The sequence below is a fragment of the Mauremys reevesii genome, linkage group 2 (genome assembly GCF_016161935.1).
Source record: "Mauremys reevesii isolate NIE-2019 linkage group 2, ASM1616193v1, whole genome shotgun sequence".
Classification (NCBI taxonomy): Eukaryota; Metazoa; Chordata; order Testudines; family Geoemydidae; genus Mauremys; species Mauremys reevesii.
The window spans coordinates 44,366,918-44,388,932 of NC_052624.1; the positions used below are offsets into that span (position 1 = coordinate 44,366,918).

Below are 22,015 nucleotides of genomic sequence, written 5' to 3' on the forward strand. Positions count from 1 at the left end.
CAATTCACATGTTCTCACTATTAGACATTTATTTTTGAACAATCCCCAGATAAATACAGGAAGAGATGTTACATCTCCAACATTCCTACGTAGATTCTTGACTAAATTAGTTATTTTGTCAGGACGAGATGTTTGTTTTATATTTCATAGAATCATAGAATTCAAGATCAGAAGGGACCATTATGATCATCTAGTCTGACCTCCTGCAAGATGCAGGCCACATAAGCCGATCCACCCACTCCTTAGCAAGCGACCCCTGCCCCATGCTTCGGAGGAAGGCGAAAAACCTCCAGGGCCATTGCCAATCTTCCCTGGAGGAAAATTCCTTCCCGACCCCAAATATGGCGGTCAGCTGAACTCCGAGCATGCGGGCAAGACTCTCCAGCCAAACCCTCTGGAAAAGATTATATCATACCATTGACCCATTGTACTATTTACCAGTGTGGCACTTAATTGACCTATTGACTAAGCCCGTTATCCTATCATACCATCTCCTCCATAAACTTATCTAGCCTAATCTTAAAGTCATGGAGGTCCTTCGCCCCCACTGTTTCCCTCGGTAGGCTGTTCCAGTATTGCACTCCCCTGATGGTTAGAAACCTTCGTCTAATTTCAAGCCTGAATTTCCTGACTGACAATTTATATCCGTTTGTCCTCGTGTCCACATTAGCACTGAGCTGAAATAATTCCTCTCCTTCCCTGGTATTTATCCCTCTGATATATTTAAAGAGTGTGATCATATCTCCTCTTATCCTTCTTTTGGTTAAGGAAAACAAACCGAGCTCCTCAAGTCTCCTTTCATACGAAAGGCCTTCTATTCCTCGGATCATTCTAGTGGCCCTTCTTTGTACCTGTTCTAGTTTGAATTCATCCTTCTTAAACATGGGAGACCAAAACTGCTTTAAATTATTAACCTAGAAAAAGTTGAGCTAACTTAAAAAATGTGTGGATTTTGTGAGAGGAGGTGGTAGTTAGCCCCAGAACCATTTAGTTCTCACAAGACAGACTTAAGATATAATAATACCTACTTCAAATGCTTTGCACCTATAGATCTCAAAGTGATTTACAGAGGACGTAAATATCATCTCAGTTTTTACATGGATGGATTTTTATGTGGAGCTGTTTTGAAATAATGTATGGTCTCAAGTATGGGTACTCATCCCGGACTGGGGAGATGGCAACCTTTCTATCTTTATTTATGGCTAAATGGTGCGAGTAGTTAAAAAACTTATGAAAAGGGGGCACCAACGCTTTTATATATTGTAATATACTGGCATAGGGTGAAATTGTTGTCTACTGAAGTGATGTAAACACTTCTGTTGATTTTCAGTATGGCAATATCATGGAAAAAGTTAAGAATAACTGGTTTGAAGTTATGAATTTGGTGACTGATGGCACTGAGACAATGGAAGCTTCTGAAGGAAAGGACTATATATCTGGAATGTTATCTGGGAATTTAAATTTCACCCAGTGGTCTAGATAAATAAAATTGGCAGGCCTGTTTGTTTAATAGTGCAGATTCATCTTTAATATATTTATTCTTTAGTTTATTAACCAAGTAAAAGTTGGTTTAACCTAAAAAGGTCTCTTTTTATGTGGTGATAAAGGTGTTATAGATTTTATGGATTTGAGAAAATATTGGAAAGAGAAACTACTTTTCTGGAGCTACTCTTTGAAGCTGGCTGAGGTGAACATTAATATGAGGCTCTGGTTAGAGTAGGCATATCTAAGAGTTTACAGATATCTTTCTGTTTTTAATGTCTTTACTGTTTACCTAGAGATTTTATAAAGTAATATGTAAAGCTTCTTGGACTGGAAGGGAGAGTGTTAATAGGCTGATCCACTCTGGGGGATTTTGAATATCAATTAGGGGAAGCAGAAACATAATCATGCTGCATAGTAATAGAGTTTGAAAATCCTTCTTTTTCAAATATGAGGGTTAGTATTTCCCCCTTCTTCCTACAAGGATTGTTTTGCCAGATAAATGTGGTGCAGACAGGATTTCTTTAAGGAGAGGTTTAGAACAGAGCAGGAGGCTATATATAAAGGAACATGAATTTCAGTAATATACTCATTTTGGTTATACTTTTCCATCCTAACAACATCAGGGCAAGATTTATCAATTTCTTTTTCACATTTCATTTGGTATAACAACGGTTTATAGTTTTGTAGTGCAACCAAAATAGGTCTTTTGGACATTAAGGCTGGGATTTTCAAAGCATCTTAAGGGAGTTAGGTGCCTAATCATCATTTGGATTTGTGCACCTAGCTTCCATAGGCCTTTTGAAAGTTCCACCTTAAAATTGTTTGTCTTCTCAAGATGCAGAATTAATTGTAAGAGGGTGATTAAGGGTCAGTATGTTTCCTCTTTAGTTTAAGGTTAGCACTTTTGTTAACTTTATGATGTGCAATTTTGCTGAAATGTTTAATGGTTCCTACACATTTTTTTTGTAGTATGGAGTGGGATTACTGGACACATAGTACAAAGTTGCCAATGTGGAGTTCTGATGATGGGTTCTGTTACTGACTTGAATTCTTTTGGTTACAGAGCATGAAGATTTTTTAACACTGTTTTATTACCCAGTATCAGTTGTGTGCTCACACTAAGTAAGTAAAACCAAGTATTGAATCCTAGTGCACAAAGATGCACCAGTATCCCTTAAGGGCAGGATCAATAAAATGTGCATCAGTATTCTGTACCAGGGAAGCCTGCACTCTGTTACCTGTCGGTCTAATCTAATCTATCTAATCATTCATACTGCACTTATTACCATGGTTCAGTTTGCACAAACCTGTGCAGGAGCTCAAAAAATATTTTTTTTGGGGGGGGAGGGGTATGGTGTCCAAAAATGTGCACCGCTTTGCACAGGATTCAGTATTATTTAATATGACTTGTTTACATGGAATTTACACTTGATTTGTGTTTACAAGCCAAACTATCCCAAATCCAGTTTTGATGTAGCACACATCCCCAAGTGCTTGGGTCACACAGTTTGGATCCAGCAACATGGGAACAATCATTGCAGTTGTTCATGATTAGAACTTACCAGTGGGCAACAATTCCGTTTCACAGCTATTTTCAAGGTTTTGCCTCTTTTTTTTTTTCCGTTCTTCAGAGCAAAGTTCTTCATCCCAGATCACTCTGAATCAGAGATGAGACTTTTGCCTGGATCTCCCACATCCCAGACCAGTCTCTCTCTCTTTGTGATGGAAATGTCATTAAAACAGATACATCTCTGTTAAACTTTCCAGCTTTTACAAAACAGCATATTTTGGTGTAATTTTATTACAATGTTCTGACCAGCTCGATTCACAACCTCTTGTGTTGGAACCCCCTCATGGGTGTCTCGTCAGCCTCCCAGGTGCCACGCTGGAGCATGTTGTTGCTACATCTCCATTTTTCTCTTCATTTTTTTCTGACCATTCTCTGTCTCCTTCCCTCCCCCACTGCACTGCCCCCCCATCCAGCTTATATTTTTCTATTTCTTTGAGTGCTTTCCTGGTGTCACCCTTTCTCCCTTTTTCCACACTCACCAGAAGGCTACATGTTGTCCATTTTTGGTGGTCCATCGAGCTAAATGGGAAAATTACCATTGACTTCAGTGGAGCCAAGATCTCATCCCAAGACAACAGTGGATGAGCCATTAAGTGATGGGCTTGGTTTAAAACAAATTATAATGCTAATTTCTCTATTAATTTGTCATCACATTCCCATTGCTGAGATTATATCTGTTCACTTAATACATAACACATAATTAAGTCCTGGATTTTTACACCTGTTATGCCTTTTTTTATATCAGATTACGGACACTGTCTCCCACTACTGTCTTCACCGCGCCGTTATCTGGCATGTAATAATGGTTCTGAGTACTTGCATAGTGTGCTTCATTGAAAGGTCTAGCATTCTTTTTCTCTCTTTATAATGTTACAGTAACACTAGTTTTAGTACATATGTAATGAAGATTTATATAAAAGGAGGAATTCAGAATTTTCTATGGTGTTATTCCGTATGCCTCAGAAGAGTATTAATTTATTTATTCAATTACAGTATATGCACAGAGAACTGAAGTAGAAACTCATAACTTGCTACTTTGTGCAGTTATGTACTCACTTATTTCTCACTTCTCTACTATTCTTCTTTCTTTCCTTAACCCCTGCTGGTGTGCCTCCACTGCAGTATCAGAACAGGATAGAAATAGGTGAAAAATCACCCTGCAGGTTTAAATTAATTGCTCTACTCTGTTACGCTACAAGCTACTGAGTGCCTTAGATAATGTGCTGTGAATTTTCTTTAATTTAACATAATTGGAATGGGAAGGTTCAGTAATTACTGAAGTTCTTGGTAGTTTACTAAGCTTTTTATTAGAATAGAGGAGCATAAAAATATTCAGCATTGTAGTGTTTCATATTACTGCCACTCATGTATAGCATCAGTAATTTTATGGTATTTTTATCAGGGAATCATCACAACAAAAGTTTTCACTCTTTTATGACTTTCATAATAGTTTGCCAGTCAACAAATTCTATTTTGTGAGGTACATTTGTGGAGGAACATACTTTTTTATTACTAGAGTATTCAAATCCTATTACTTTTTATCTGGCGCAGGGCATCTGAGAGTTGAATTTTTTCCAATTTTCAAATAAAAATATTAAAATAATAAATCAAAATAACAAATACAGAGAGATGAATGATTCTTATGGATCCAGCTTAAGAGTTCTTCTAGTTTGTGGAGAAACTGTGAAAAGGGTGCCTTGCTCAACAGATCTGCTTCTTGAATATTTAGAAGTCTCCTTTGCTGACTAAAATACATTTTTCCTAGATTTTACTCCTGTACTACTGCAGTAGTACAGTCAACTAGGGGATGTTCTAGCTCATGCTTCATCTACAGAATTATTAACTATGATTCAGTTGCAGAATCTTTATTGTTGGTGATGCACAAACTAGAAGAAGCCATCTTGACTTTCTAATCTTTGGGTTGATCTGCAACATGGCCTTAAAAAGCTCTATTGACATAACTATGTTTGTTAGGGATGTGATTTTTTTTTCATGGTAACTATGCCAGTAAAATCGTTAGTGTAGACACAGTTATGCTGGTATTAAGATACATTATACTAGTATAGCTTATTTTGGTTCCTAAACCAGAATAAGCTATTTCAATATAAGGCACCTTTATACTGGTATAACTGCATCTAAACTAGGAGTGTTTCACTGCTCTAACTATGCTGGAAAAAAGTCTGAAATCCTATGGTTCCATTTTTACCAAGTTATTTTGCTGAAGTGAGGTGCATTTTAATTCCACCCAACTGTTTTTATTGATTACATGCCGCTCATTCTGGTCATGTATTTTGTTGCAACTTTAAAGAAAAATATTGGATTTTCCTGTTGTGTTGTCTGTTACCATGTACATTGTTTTCAGAGTTGCTAGTAGTTATGGGATAAGGTTACTTATACAAATAAAGAACAATTCAACTAATTGTAAGTTGCTCCTGAAAACCAAACGTTGCTTTCATTTTGTTGTTTCTGATGGTGTGATCCATTCAATACAAAAAAATTGCTGTAACTTCATAGTCCTGTGCTATGTGCAGCACTTACAGAAAATAAGGTCCCCTTTTAAAGGGTGTGTAAAGTTTTAGCGGAAACCTAGGTGGTAGCATCTCATTGAGCACATAACGTTGGACAGATCTATCCAAACTACTTAACACATGACACAGCAGTAGGAGAGTTGGCCTACTACAGCATCCCATGTTTACGGTGTGGTGGTATTTGTGATTTGAAGGTATATATCAAGCATGTCTGTTGTTAGCTGGGACACACTTTGCTCCTGTTCAGAGGAGCAACACAATGCCTAGCCCCAATGTTCTTCCTAAAATCCTGCCCTGGCCAGAAGATGTCCTTCTGCAGAGGAACCATAGGACAATAGGTCTGCTCCTTATCCCTGCACTACTCGGGGCAATATTTACAGCTAAAACTTAGTTTGGGTGTGGGGGTAAAGAAACGTGCCATCACTTGCAGAGTTTTGGTTATGTTTATGGATCTTTTAGCATGCGGACTTTCATATGACCAGCATAGCTCTCAGCTGCCCCCAACTTTAACATGAATCTGGGCTCATTTCACTTACTATTACAAATTTTTTACGTGGGAAATGTGGAGTCATGACAGCAGGGTTACAGAGAATGTTTTTTGTGATAACGAAAAATAGGGCCTGATTCTTATTTACACTTAAAACCACTCTGTAACATTCTGGCAATATAACATGGCTTTAAAGTGTATGTAAAATGGCTTTTGTGTAGATGAGATTCAGTCCCATAATGTGTCCATTATTTAAAGTTATTTTCCCCTTCTTCTCACTTTGTTCTTTTCCCCAAATTTGGCATATGGGAGGAATGATAACCGTCATTAGTTAAAATGCTTTTACATGTTTTTAATATAATTAAAGAAGATAATTGAATGTCTTTCTTTTTGTTGCAGAACGCTTTACACAGTACAGCTCTAAAAACCTTAGACAAGCATGGAATAAGTAAGTTGGTTTTTTTTTAATTTACTTTGCATTCTTTGACTTTCCATCCATATGGTCTATCTCATGCTGTGACGTTACCATAGCTAATTTACAATGCTTTTTGTTTCTTTGTCATTACATAGCAACATAGAATCACCCACTCCTGCATTTATCAGTTCTGAACTTTCTTTACATTACCAGTGTTCAAATGAAGCCCCAGCTTCAACTATTTGACACCATTTAACCCAAATAATGTTTTGTGAAATCAAATGGAAAGATTAAAATTTGACTTCATCTTTGTCATTTGGGTGTGCTATGTACATTTCTATAACAGAAATACTCATATGGCTCTTTGGACCATATTTTACTCAGGCGGGAATTCTGCACCAAAAAATGTAAAATGTTGCTACACTATTTTAAAATTCTGCATATTTTATTTCTCAAAATAACACAATATAATCATGCCAGTTTCAATTATTTTGGTAATTTATTTCAAAATACCTGTCAACAAGTACGTCTGTAACAATACAGACAGCAAAAAAGATTCTGGACGTGGTTTTGACAAATAGATTCCTTACTAGACATATTAATACAGGAGACATTAATGAGACTGGGACTTTTCAGTTTGGAAAAGAGAAGACTAAGGGGGTATATGATTAAGGTCTATAAAATCACGATTGGTGTGCAGAAAGTAAATAAAGAAGTATTATTACTCCTCCTCATAACACAAGAACTAGGGGTCACCAAATGAAATTAATGGGCAGCACATTTAAAACAAACAAAAGGAAGTGTTTCTTCACACAACGCACTGTCAACCTGTGGAACTCTTTGCCAGAGGATGTTGTGAAGGCCAGGACTATAACAGGGTTCACAAAATAATTAGAAAAATGAATGGAAGATAGGTATATCAATGGCTATTAGCAAGATGGGCAGGGATTATATCCCTAGCCTCTGTTTGCCAGAGGCTGGGAGTGGGCAGCAGGGGATGGATCACTTAGTGATTGCCTGTTCTGTTCATTCCCCCTGGGGCACTTGGCATTGGCTGCTGTTGGAAGACAGGATACTGGGATAGATGGACCTTTGGTCTGACCCAGTGTGGCCATGTTCCTCACTGTCAGGGTGGTAAAGCACTGGAACAAATTGCCTAGGGAGGTTATGGAATCTCCCTCATTGTTCAGCCTGTTCTTAGAAACCTCCAAACACCTGTCAGGAATGATAGATAATCCTCCTCAATGAAGGAGACTGAACTAGATGACCTATCAAGGTTCCTTCCACTCCTACATTTCTGTGATGTTGTGTCTCCTTCCCTCCAGTATGCAAGACAATATGTGCCACCCCTTGCTTAGGGTTTGAGGTAATGCCATGATTTAGCCCACAGAAAGATCATAACCACTGCTGTCAAGAGTTCAGGTTTGGCTGGGGCAAACCTAGGCTTTCCCAGGTAACTGCTGTCTCAATTCATGTTTTGCGACTGTTGGTAGCTATGTTATGAGAGATGTGCTCCCAGGGTAGTAGCCCCACTCTGGGATGAATGGATGGGTATATATAAAACAAACTTGCTTGCATGTTTTTGGGTGCAGGACTCTGTCTTCTTGCCTGTTTTAATTGTACCTCACACAATGGGGCCCTGATCAATACTTGGGCCTTTGGACTCTGTCATGGTACAAATAATAATAATTTCATTTGAACTGAAAACATGACTCTGTGTGAGCAACATATTTTCTTCAAGCTTATTGTGTGTTGGTTTTGTTTGTTACAAAATATATTGTTTGTTTAAAATAATACGGTTCTGAACTTTCTTTACATTACCAGTGTTCAAATGAAGCCCCAGCTTCAACTATTTGACACCATTTAACCCAAATAATGTTGTGTGAAATCAAATGGAAAGATTAAAATTTGACTTCATCTTTGTCATTTGGGTGTGCTATGTACATTTCTATAACAGAAATACTCATATGGCTCTTTGGACCATATTTTACTCAGGCGGGAATTCTGCACCAAAAAATGTAAAATGTTGCTACACTATTTTAAAATTCTGCATATTTTATTTCTCAAAATAACACAATATAATCATGCCAGTTTCAATTATTTTGGTAATTTATTTCAAAATACCTGTCAACAAGTACGTCTGTAACAATACAGACAGCAAAAAAGATTCTGGACGTGGTTTTGACAAATAGATTCCTTACTAGACATATTAATACAGGAGACATTAATGAGACTGGGACTTTTCAGTTTGGAAAAGAGACGACTAAGGGGGTATATGATTAAGGTCTATAAAATCACGATTGGTGTGGAGAAAGTAAATAAAGAAGTATTATTACTCCTTCTCATAACACAAGAACTAGGGGTCACCAAATGAAATTAATGGGCAGCACATTTAAAACAAACAAAAGGAAGTGTTTCTTCACACAACGCACTGTCAACCTGTGGAACTCTTTGCCAGAGGATGTTGTGAAGGCCAGGACTATAACAGGGTTCACAAAATAATTAGAAAAATGAATGGAAGATAGGTATATCAATGGCTATTAGCAAGATGGGCAGGGATTATATCCCTAGCCTCTGTTTGCCAGAGGCTGGGAGTGGGCAGCAGGGGATGGATCACTTAGTGATTGCCTGTTCTGTTCATTCCCCCTGGGGCACTTGGCATTGGCTGCTGTTGGAAGACAGGATACTGGGATAGATGGACCTTTGGTCTGACCCAGTGTGGCCATGTTCCTCACTGTCAGGGTGGTAAAGCACTGGAACAAATTGCCTAGGGAGGTTGTGGAATCTCCCTCATTGTCCAGCCTGTTCTTAGAAACCTCCAAACACCTGTCAGGAATGATAGATAATCCTCCTCAATGAAGGAGACTGAACTAGATGACCTATCAAGGTTCCTTCCACTCCTACATTTCTGTGATGTTGTGTCTCCTTCCCTCCAGTATGCAAGACAATATGTGCCACCCCTTGCTTAGGGTTTGAGGTAATGCCATGATTTAGCCCACAGAAAGATCATAACCACTGCTGTCAAGAGTTCAGGTTTGGCTGGGGCAAACCTAGGCTTTCCCAGGTAACTGCTGTCTCAATTCATGTTTTGCGACTGTTGGTAGCTATGTTATCAGATAGGCAGCAATAGCACTGTTGTGCTCCCAGGGTAGTAGCCCCACTCTGGGATGAATGGATGGGTATATATAAAACAAACTTGCTTGCATGTTTTTGGGGGCAGGACTCTGTCTTCTTGCCTGTTTTAATTGTACCTCACACAATGGGGCCCTGATCAATACTTGGGCCTTTGGACTCTGTCATGGTACAAATAATAATAATTTCATTTGAACTGAAAACATGACTCTGTGTGAGCAACATATTTTCTTCAAGCTTATTGTGTGTTGGTTTTGTTTGTTACAAAATATATTGTTTGTTTAAAATAATACGGTGGTCTGAGAATTGACACAGAACATGATTCCATCACAGTCTGCTGCACATAAAACCAGAGCTTCCTCATTTATAAGGAACCTCTTCAAAAATATGTACACGTTTTCTATGCTCCATGAATAAAGGATTTGCAAATTTTCAGCATAAATGAGGGGATTGAAAGACTGAAAGCAATGACAATACTTGCAGTAGAATTCAGTGCTTCATGTGTCAGGTTCTAATATAATAGGAAATATTTTGTTCTCAAAATTATGTATCATTTACATTTGAAATGTGTAAAGGATTTTCTCCTTTTCTAGTGTAAATCTCCATTAGTGTGCAGTATTAGAGTGTTGCTGGATAGTACTGCTGTAGTTAAGGATGTATCAATAATTTCCATTATAAACATCATATTCTCAAGGGTTTATAATTCAGCTATAACATTAACATTAAAAACCCTCAGAGTGACTCAGCCTAGAAAGTATGCCTTTATTTATTAACACATTTTGAAGAACATGTTTTCTAATCTAAGAGAGCATTTTTTAAATAATTCTGATTTCTTTTTTTCAGTATTTTTTGCATTCGTGATACCAAAATGGGCTGGTTTGTTTAAACCAAATTTGCAAGCTAGTCAGAATGAGGATTAGACCCTCCCAGTGTTTAAAAACTGAGTGGATGAAAATAAGGTTATACTGTTGGTAGTTTGAATATACAGATTTGTTTTGATACTGTTAACAGTTAGTTACTGTGAACCTCTTAATGGCTCTGGAGGATCAGTGTCAAAGGATGTCTAAGGCCCTGATCCTGCAAAGATTTATGCGTGTGCTTAATTTTAAGTAATGTAATTAGTCCCATTAATTTCAATGGAACTACTTATTTTATTTAAAATTAATGGGTGTAGTGTGTGGGTGGCCTGTGATATACAGGAGGTCAGACTCGATGAGCTGGTGGTCTCTTCGGACCTTAAATTCTAGGACTGCAAGTCTTTGCAGGATTGGGGCCTAACTGGGAAATATTTTTGAAAGCCTCTCAGCTCTGATACTATGAAACCACTGTACGGGATTAGGGCAGCTCCTAAAGCATGTATAATAGGAGATTGATTTAAAATACTTAGCTATATTTTTAAAAAAATATTAAATCTGCTTTAAACTGACAGAAAAGCATGCCCTGCTCTTGATCTACAGCTTGTGCAACCACATAAATGTCTGTGTTCACAAGCTGCAGTGTGAGTGCTCCTGTCTATGCTGGTCAATGTCAGGGAGGAATAGGACCATGGTGCTCCATACTTACTCCTTTCCTCCTCACCCCACGGGTTTGCAAGCACAGACAGATGCACTCGAGTCTATGTAGCATAAATATTTATATGACCCCCATTACTATACTATCTGAGCCCCTCACCGTCTTTAACATAGTTAGCCTGACAATATCCCTGTGAGCTACAGAAGTGATGCTATTCCCATTTTACCAATGAGGAAATGAGGCTCAGAGAGATTAAGCTGAGTTATCAAGTCACACAGGAAGTCTGTGCCAAGAGCAGGGAATTGAACCCATGTTTCCCAAGCCTCAAGGTAACATCCCGACCACTTCCTCGTAGTCTGTGTGTGGCAGGACCACAAAGCCTGAGAGTGTGCATGGCTCAGGAGATTTCTCACCCTCCACTTTTCTTTTTCAAACTGCACAGGACTTAGGATAATGCAAACCCTTTTCTTGTTTGTATACATGAGCTGCTGATGCACAGGAGTTAAAACCTGAGTTTATAAACGTCTTTAAAAAGGCTTACATCCAAGGCTTAGGGGCCTTCTTGATTTGCGATTTCACGAAAATCATGAAATATGGGATTGTTCGTGAAATTAACCTTCAAAAAATGTTTTATTTATAAAATATGCTGCAAAACTTCTGTGATTACCACAATGCAAAAACAGCTGTGATATCATGTGCTATCACTCCAATCGTCATAGTGGATAATTGATTGAGAGTGTCTGTCAAGTTGCATGACATATACTAAAGTGAGCACAACAGTCATTACAGTAGATCATTGATTGTGTGTCAACATTTATGATGATAAGTGAGAACGACAGTCATCAGATTGTGTGAAAGGATTGTTGTTGCATATAAAGATGGCTGACATCAAAAAATATTTTCAGCTTTGGATTGTGTGGAGAATCTTGCAGACAGATGGTGGTAAATTGTTTTGTTCATCTTGCAACATGACTCTGGATTTGTTCAGAAAAAAACACGATTGATCACCATTTTAAGGCTGAATTGCATATTAAACTAAAAGATTGTGCAAAGACTACAGGTCAGAACAAAAAACAAGCAACAGTGTCCACGATGTTTAAAAGAACTAGTGGATGCCTGTCATTGCTGCCAACATACCGTTAGAAAAAATAGATAATCCAAAACTAAGTGAGTACTTTTAAAAGCATGTACCAAATGCTGGCAGTTTCCCATGTGCAAACAAACTTGTACAACTTTAAGTATTATACTTTATTTTTATTTATTTAGCAGACTCCCGTGTCCAAGGTGACTAGAAAGGTAACAGTAGTACAGTACAATACTTGTATATATACTGTCTGAACACATCCACAAAATTTGCTATTTATGCTGTGACCAACCCATGAAAAATGTGTGATTTCTCGGTGATTTAAGTAGACCCCTAATAATGACAGTCAATGAATTTCAGTGAGGACAGTCCACTAAGAAGAATGGCATTCTGCTTACAAACTTTCACAGTATCCCCAGGTGTGACGCAGGCTCTTCTACAGAAAACAGAGGCAAGAAAAGAGAAAACATTATAGATAATATAGTGAGAGTGATGGTAATCAATCACACATTAGTTACTCCAACCACAAGAGACACAAATCTTAAAGCCAGAGTAGGAAAGATAGAGCAATGACTGACACAGCTTGATATCTACCTAACCAGTTTAGCTGGAAAACAGCTGCTCAAAATAAAGCAATATGTAATAAATAATTTTTTTTAAATATTGACTAGAACCAATGGAAAATCATACCAGAGCCAAGAATATCAGAGTTCTTGGACTACTCAAAGGGCGGAGAAGATAAACCCAGCAGGCTTATTATGCGAAAAATCAGATCCTTGAAGCTCTTAAGCTAGATGTAACAATAGACCTGTTTTACTTTTGAGCGGTCTTTTGGAGAAACAAAGAAGTAACATGAATGAGTACTTTGGTTAAGGTGTCCAATTACAGAGATAGAGAACATGGTACTTATGGAATCATACACATGGTACTTAAAATGCAAGATGGGCATTAGAAAATTACTCTAAGCTCTGCAGTTCCTCGGCTGGGGTTTTCAAGAGTCAAAGGCAGTCTGGCAGCCAACTCACATTATTGAATTCCACCTGCGCTGCACATGTTACTCTGCTGGGGGACCAGTTACAAGAGGAGTCTCCTCAACTCATTTAAAACAGTTTGTTTTTTAAGTATAGAGGGAGCTGAACTGTGTTTGATCTTTGGTCCTGCACTGTTCAGTTCAGGTATGTCTGCTCTGTGCCTTCAGAAAACATTGTAAAACGCACTGTTTCAGATTACAGTAGCTTTCCCACAACAGTAAACCCTTACAGGGTAATGAGTAGAGAGAGCTAATTGTCTCTGTATATTTCAAAGAAGGATCTGTAAGGTGCTCTCACACTATGGTGATGAGGAAGAATGTAGATAGTCCCCTGCACATCTGTTCTTTCCCATCATATTAAAATTAATGTAACTAATTTGCTAACGTGATAGAATTGAGTATATGGCACCTTAGCCTCACAACACAGGTCAACTGTGGGACATTTCTGCTTCAAACAAGATCTTTTATAATGGCAGGGGCTGAAGCCTTCCATGCTTCTATCTGGCAAAGTTTAAGGGTAGGACTCAACCAGCAGATTCTCACATTTTTAAACCATTAGTCAGTGAAAACCTTCTCAAGAAGCAAGGGTGAGGGACCAAAAAAAGATTCAAAAGCCAAATATTGAATATATGGAATTTTCAGACTTGAATAGTTAAGTTTACAGTTCAAAATGGTTTTTAGAAAAACGTATTCCCTAATGGGGCTATTTAGTTTAAAAGACAAAATGCGATTACTTCTTTACTTTTGTGCAATATTCATCTTATTAAAATCTGCAGCCACCACTTTTTTTTTAAATTATTCAAGCTCTCAAGCATATAAGCATAGGCAGTTTATTTTGTTATCACAGGTAAAAGTCTCTTTCTTTGGGTACCAATTTATTGGCTCAGTCCATGTGACGGCGAGTTAAAGCTGAATCTGAGCTAAGGGTCCATTGTGCTTTTCCTGGGATGGAATATATGTTAGAAAAAACTGCTTTATATAAATAAGTATATCCCTTCTGCAAATCTATCAAGGTAGTCCTGTCAGCTATCAGTAGGGAGTAAGCATGATGGTTTCTATGGGGGGAAATAACTTGAATAGACTTTGGAAAATGTTCTTTATTGGAGACATATGACTCCGTTGATATCATTTGTTGGCTTGCTGCTTTTGCATGGTTTTGGTACGTTGTAAATGGTTTTTGTGTTTTTTTATTACTGCAAAATTCAATAAAAAGTTATTTATTAAATTCTCCTGTTTAACTTCTTGGTTGATAAAGGGCTTGTCCATGAGTAACAATCCATAACCTGTGTAGTGGTTGGAAGTGTCTTATTACCTACACCAGATATTAGTACCGTGTGAGTCAAGGAATGATGATCATTTACTGTATGACAAAAAAGGGCAAATTGTATTTTTTTAAAATAAATTCTGTTATGCTTGATGTCACTAAAGTTCACTCTTTACAGTGCTACGTTACTGTAGGTGTTTACTGTTAACATTTCAGTGCACGGTGCCTATGTGACCTGTAGTAATGCTTGGGGTATGTCGAAAACATTAGAAAAATGCTGTCGACACTAGGAGGAGCACTTGTGTTGACACAGCATATATCACTTTTTTTTTCATTAAAAGATAAGTAACCATAATTTTTGTCATAAGGGCTTTTATATCATTATTTTGGCATTAAATACTTTTTGTTCAGGCTTTAACTAATTTTTGTCGATTTTGTTTCATATGTTTTTCATAAATTAATAGATTAGATCTTATTTTCATATAGACTAAGGCCTCTTTGCATTGCTCTGACAGTGTAAAAGGCACCCACGTCGGGTGCCTTTTACATCATTCTGCCAGTGTAAAGGGGCCTGAATGCAAATGAGAATCAGACCCATTACATCCACAGCCCAACTCAGCAGCATCAGAGATCTACAGTTGGAAAGCACTGTCTAAATACTTGGTGGTAGTGGTGGTGGTGTTATGAATTATATTATACAGAAATAAGTGACTGATAAGACCTATTTAGATTCTATAATCTATCCCTTGTGCCAAAGCTTACAGTTTATTTTGAGGGCTTCCTCCATTCTAATTCTAAACGTCTCAAATGATGAGACATTTATTACTTCTTTGGGGAGATTATTCCACAATCTGACAGTGAGGTCTCTTAGAATATATATATCATGATATTCAACCACAATTTCACTTTGCTCTGTTATATCTTATTCTTCCTAGTTATACCCCCTTACGCTACCTTTAACTAGTCCTTCCCCTTGCGATATTCACACACTTTAGGTAATGAAGACCACTATGGTATACCTCCTTGGTCATCATTTAATCATAAGTATTTCTCCACTTTTTAAAAACTACTAATCATTGGATGCATGTCATTGCATTTAAGTTAAGTGGGTATTCACCCATGAAGCTCATGCTCCAAAACGTCTGTTAGTCTATAAGGTGCCACAAGACTCTTTGCTGCTTTTACAGATCCAGACTAACACGGCTACCCCTCTGATACTTAAATGCAATTGTATCAATACTATCTTCTACCTGTCCCATCTATGATGCCTCTGCAAGTACAACCCAAAACCATTCTGGCTTTTTTTCCCTGCTTTATAGCCTTGCATGCTTATATCCAGTTCAAGTATCAGAGGGGTAGCCGTGTTAGTCTGTAGCCACAAAAACAACAAGGAGTCCAGTGGCATCTTAAAGACTAACAGATTTATTTGGGCATAAGCTTTCATGGGTAAAAAAAACCCCACTTCTTCAGTTCACTCTCTGTTATTAGACTAGATTCTATGGGTATTAGTGCTCTCCTAGTATCTCCATTCCACTGAATATCTGGGTTTGAGATTATTTATGCATAGATGTAGTTGTCTGCAGTTTTCCATGCTGAATCCTTCCCATATATTGTTCTCTTCCCATACATTTCATTTTTATAAATCCTTTTGTATTAATTCTCTGTCTTCACTGGTATTTGCAACACCTCCTAATTTAGTATCTGTGAACTGAATTATTGTGCTGTTTATTAATGATCTGAACTAAGGGATAAAAATGTTAAATATAACTGGGGCTAACACTAATCCCTGTGGCACACAGCTGGATGGTTCCCCTCCAACTCTGTATATGGCCAATTATCATTACCCTTTGTTTATGGCCTGTCAGCCGGTTTTTAGTCCATGTGACAGTGCTTATATCCAAGATAATGTGAATTTATGTTTAGAGCAAGGTTTTGTGAGACACTGATTCAAATGCTTTAAGTCCAGATATATTACATCTACTACATTATGCTGATCCATGAATATTTAAGTCCATTTTAAAAATTGTTCGTCATTTATTTATTGCTTACAATTTTTTTCTCTTAATGTTGATTCTAGTTATTTTACTAAGGTTTGAAATTAGAATTGCCAGCAAAAAATTGCCTAGATTGCCCTCACTTTTTCACTCTGAATTTGCTTTTCTACCAAAATCCTGTTATGATCAAGTCCTTCATGACTTTTGAAAAGTACTTAGCATTAGTTTGGTGAATCCATTAAGTAATTTCTTGAGGCCTTGATGCGAATATCGCACAGATATGTTGGTTAGTATTTATTGTGACAAAGTTCTGTCCTTGACTCCGTGGATCCTGTGTTTCCTGGTGGATTTTTGCTAGCCTCAGAGGCTCCCTGTGACCCACCACGTAGCCCTTCTCTCTCTAGAGGCAAGAGTCGCAGCTTACTGAGCCATTTTCATCATAAGCCAACAATGGAGGTGAGGAGAAGCAATCCTCCCTTGCACAGTCTCTGTTGTCTCCCAGTCTCAGTGATTAATCAGGGAGGGGAGGGGAGAGCCCGGGCCCACCCTCTACTCCGGGCTCCAGCCCAGGGACCCTAAAATTAGCAGCTATGGTAGCTGACTTTTTGAAATAGGACGTGTACAATTCCCTGGGCCATTTCCCCACAGCAGCCCCCCACTCAATATCTCCTTCACCATTACCTCAGGGCCTCCTTCCTTACACCTGATATGGCTTTGTACTGCTTCGTTCCTCCAACAGCACAGCTCCCTCCTATAGCTCCTGACACCCACACCTCACTGACTAACTGGAAGGCTTTTAACTAGTTCCAGCCAGCCCAATCAATGTAGCTATCTCCACTGTCTTCTAGAAGGTTCTTAATTCGCCCCAGGTGTCTTGATAAACCTGGAGCAACTGCCATTTGGTTACTAGGGTACCAGGGATTTGTTTAGCCTGGGGCTAACATACCTGTTCCTCACTACTTTACTGTAGCCATCTAGCCTTGCCCCATCGTATTATTCAATGTTTTCAATTGTGAATTTTCCAATACAAGCTCTTTAATCATGTTTTTCATTACTTTCTTATTGACTCTACTTCTTTTCTTTACTGTTCAAATATGTTAATCTAAAGAGTCTCTTTTAAAGCTACATCAGTTGTTCCTACCACCTTCTAGTCTTCCCCCTCATATGGTGATGTTATACCAATTTCCCAAAATAATGCTTGTGGTGTGTTACTTGAGTATTTTTGTTGTTAAGAAATTGTTTCCTCTTTTGAATTCAAGTAGTTCATTGTCACTAGCACCAAACTTTCCTATTACTCTATTCTCAAATTCTTAATTAATTCCTCTTTTTTAAAGGCAAAACCCAGGATGGCTTCTGCACTGGCTAAAATCTCTCCTTTCTATATCATGACTTTGTCTACAACATTCTGTCTCTTTGAGAAATATTTAGATGCACTTGTTTGAGCAATTCATGTCCCCCTATGAGCACAGGCTGGGCTGTGGTTTAGAAAGCTATCATATTTCATTTTGTGTGGACAACAAGGACAAGATTTAAAAAAATGACTACCAAAAATTAGCCACCTGAAAAAGGGTAGGCTGATTTTCAAAAGTGCTGAGCATCCAGCAGCCCCTATTGATGTCATTGGGATGGGATTTATATTTTCTTTTGCCCACCATAGTATATCCTAGAACAATTTTCTTGAACTCCCACGTTTCTTTGTTTCTCATCTTACTTATCATGTCACGGGTGGATATCAACTTGGAAGGGAGTAGTGTCAGTGCAGTCAGCTAATAAACAACCTTGCAGATAAGCATTATCACCTCTGTAACTAGGATGAGGTCAGTCTGAAAAGCCTCATGATTTTGCAGTTATGTCAGCCAAAGATTTGAGGGCAATCACTAGCTTTTAGAGGTGGTGTCATGCACCATAACAATCAAAGGCTTTGGAGTGCTTGACCACATCAAAGCACATCTTGGCCTTTGACAAATATTTATAACTGATCTTTATGATAGTTTGATCAGGGTTCTTCAGTCTTCTTTTGACTGCCAGTTTTCATAAAATGAAATGACCCTTAAACTTTTTCCTCATTTAGCCTCTCTATTCCAGAAGCTCTTGTGATCATATTCCAAGAATCTTTTGCAATTCATGCCAAAAAAGAAAAAAAACTAAATGTAGATTTCTTTTTCCGCCTCCACATTTCTGGTTATTACTCCTTCAAGCCTCAACTTCCTAGGTCTCCGAGTGCTGTGGCATAGGACTTATGGCAATAAATTAATGCCGCTTAAAGCAAGGGAACAAAGTTCTTGTTTTCTCATACAGTTCTTTAAAATTAGTGATATGTTAAAAAATGGCATTGTACATCATTAATGTAAAACTATGGTCTATTTCAAACTTTAAAACACATGTATTAGATGCACAGTTTTGCTAAATAGATTAAATGAAGCCTTCAGACAAATCATTCTTAGAAAGTGAAAACATATAGTTTGAAAGCTTAGAAGAGATGTTGCCTGTGGGTAGATTAGTTGCTCTAAACCCGGGTGTGTATGTTCAGCGTCCACTTGACCTGGTTGTCAAAATGGGCAGACATAAGGTAATTATTCTTGCCATTGCCTTAAATCTGGAGGATAGATTATGCATCTTCAGCAATACTCTGTGAATAAAGAGACCCGTGTTGCATTGGTGCACCTGTTATCGCTGGAGGGCAGAGAGGCAAGTGATTCCAAAGGGAACTGACCTTTTTCTTTTAGGCATTGAGTCAATTCCATATCCTAAGGCATAAATTCTGTGTTAAAATTATTATATCCCTCCTGGTATTGGTCTTAACAATAGACTTCACTTTGGCTCTTAATGGAAAGCCCATAAAATTCTTTTAAAAATTAAGCCTTTGTAGGGGAAAAAATGGTCTAATTTTGAAGGGATTTACTAGGTCAGTTAAGTTGTTCTTTGATCACAAATTCTGATTTAAATTTAGAATAAAATGCTTTAGCGGAATATCTATCTAATGAGTTGCCAATCAAAGCATTGATACATAAATGGCATTATCAGTAAGTGAATAAAAATGTTAATTCACAAAAAGTTCTGCTGCTTTATTATAAACAGTTATAAATAGTACAATGTATCCACTGTCTGCTAGTACCTCAGCAGTGTTTACTCCCACAAGACTTGATTTACAAACAGTGCCAAATAAGAACTTTTCTTTAAATTATTCACATTTCATAATAATTGATCTTTCAGAGTTCCAGCACTGGAGAATATTTGATCATAAATTCAATGAAATCAGCCTCCGTCTTTGTGATGTTTGTCCAGTTAAATCCTTCAGTGAATAAACCAATAAAGATGCCAGCTGTGTTTGTTTTATAATGGCTGCTGTTGTATGTGAGCAGGTTTGAAATAAAAATTAAGAAAATTTCTAATTTTTCAGATTCGATATGTGAATCCTTAATCCGACTGTAGACTTTTTATTTAAAAAAATTGAAATCAGACAAATGCACCCTTAAAATATTCTTGCAAATCCAGTGCTTGCTTTCGTTTGGATACCTAGAATCAGACTTGAACTATTGACTTAAGAAGGGCCTGCCACTTCAGTCTTCCCTTTGAATTGCCTCCTTTAGTCATATGGTATCACAGCTTTAAAGCTGTTTTCTCTATTAGCAGTTATACTTCATGTGAGTGCCCCAGTATTGCCAGCCCCAAGCACCCCCAACATCATGAATTACGCCCCAAAACATCATGAACTTTGGCTTAAACATCATGAGATTTTTAACAAGTTATAATTTGGGGGTTCTTTTTATTTGCCATGTTTTCGAGCCTCTAGGGTACAATTCAAGTCACATTTTAAAGTTTTATACTGCAACCATGAGGGATAGAAACTTTTTTTTTAAATGAAAGTTGAGATTTTCATCTAATCACTTGTTTCCAGGAGCTGGGGCTTGAAGAAAAACATCCAAGGTGAAAACCTGGCCCCCACTGAATTAAATTGCAAAACTCCCATTGTCTTCGGTGGGGCTAAGATTTCACCCCAAATATCATTAAACTCACGATAAAATTGTGAGAGTTGACAACACTTCAAATGTTAATGTCAGCACTTTCCTTTATTTATTAACCCATTTGCCTATGATGTTTATTTTTTCCCCATGAAGTGCTAAGCACCCACAGCCCTCATTGACTTCAGCTAGAGTTGTGAGTGCTCAACAGTTCTGAAAAACAGGTCCCAGGATGGTCATATGCTTGGGGCAGGGCATGGTTCTGGTGTGATCTCTCTGTTTTATCTAATATGTCTATCACAGTAGTACATAGATGCCAACTCCCGCAGCACATTCTGGAAAAGGAAATAGGATTCTTACATCCTGGATCTCTCTGTGTTATCAGATATATATGCAGCTAAAATATTTAAAATGTAGTTTCTGTAGCACTAGAGTTAGAGCAGAAATGTCCATCAAGACAAATTTTCGAGTTTACTCTGCTGTTTAATAGGTGCTGTATAGGACTGTGGTATAACACATTTGTAAGATCCTGTGACAAGACCAAAACTTCTCTCAAAGACCTTTGAATTTTATAGGAAAATTTCAGTCCAAAGAAATCTGCAGTATCCTACTTAATGAATTCCAATAAGGACTTCTTACCTTACTTGTTTAAATTCAAAATGATCCACAAAGGAGGCCCACGTTGTCAGCATACTGATGCAGAATGCTGAGAGTTTTTAATGCAAATCAGTGGAAATTTGCAGCAGGGAGTGGGTGATCCCATAAGCAGGATCAAGCTTTTATTTGTACTATCAATAACGCGGAGATGGTTTTCCTGCTTAGTGACATCTATTGTGGGAAGGCAGCCCACAGGAAGTCTTCCACAGCAGCACAACTCTTCTGACAACCATGCCATTACCTTGCACCTGTGTTTTCCAAAGTGTTCTCACAACCTGCCTGCATGCATAATGAGACACCAGTATTACCATTATTTATATTACAGTAGTGAGATTGGGGCCACATTGTGCTAGGCACAGAGCGAGCAAACATAGTGAGAGAGAGTCCCTGTCCCAAAGAGTTCTGAGTTTAAATAGATGGCTGACCAAGGCACAGAGAGACTGAGGCATCCCCAAAGTTAGAGTCCTGTGCAGATACAAAATTTGTATCCGCGACCCGCAAACGTGGCTCCTGGATATAAAGCAGATATCTGCAGATTTGCCAGGCTCTACTCAAAGTCACACAGCAGGCCAGCAGTAGAGCTGGTTGTAGAAGCCATGCCTCCTCATTCCCAGTCCAGTGGCCTGTCCACTGGACCACACAGCCTAGCTTTATGGTGGCAGTGCAGACAGTGCCACTGGGTCAACCTTTTCCCCAGTTTGCAGTGTTAGTTTTCATAAGCCTGCCTTTATGGGTACCATGACGTAGCCTTACAACTGTTCAAAATAGAGAGATCAGAACTTCGGTATGAAAACAACAACAAAGAAGTTGGTGGCGAATAAGCAGAGCACTGATAATTGTGATTTCCCAGTAAAACCGATCGTTGGCAGAGCAGAGTTAGCAGTGCTGCCATGCT

The 22,015-nt window shown here is 38.1% G+C and overlaps 1 protein-coding gene across 6 annotated transcripts in view; it reads left to right on the forward strand.

Annotated features, from left to right (window-relative positions):
* Positions 1 to 22,015, forward strand: part of CDK14 (cyclin dependent kinase 14) — a 543,695-nt gene that overhangs the window by 417,677 nt on the left and 104,003 nt on the right. For all 6 annotated transcript variants that reach the window (XM_039522181.1, XM_039522182.1, XM_039522184.1 and 3 more), the window contains one exon: positions 6,470 to 6,518. In XM_039522181.1, coding sequence (XP_039378115.1) covers positions 6,470 to 6,518 — 49 coding nt within the window. The remainder of the gene's footprint in view (positions 1 to 6,469; positions 6,519 to 22,015) is intronic.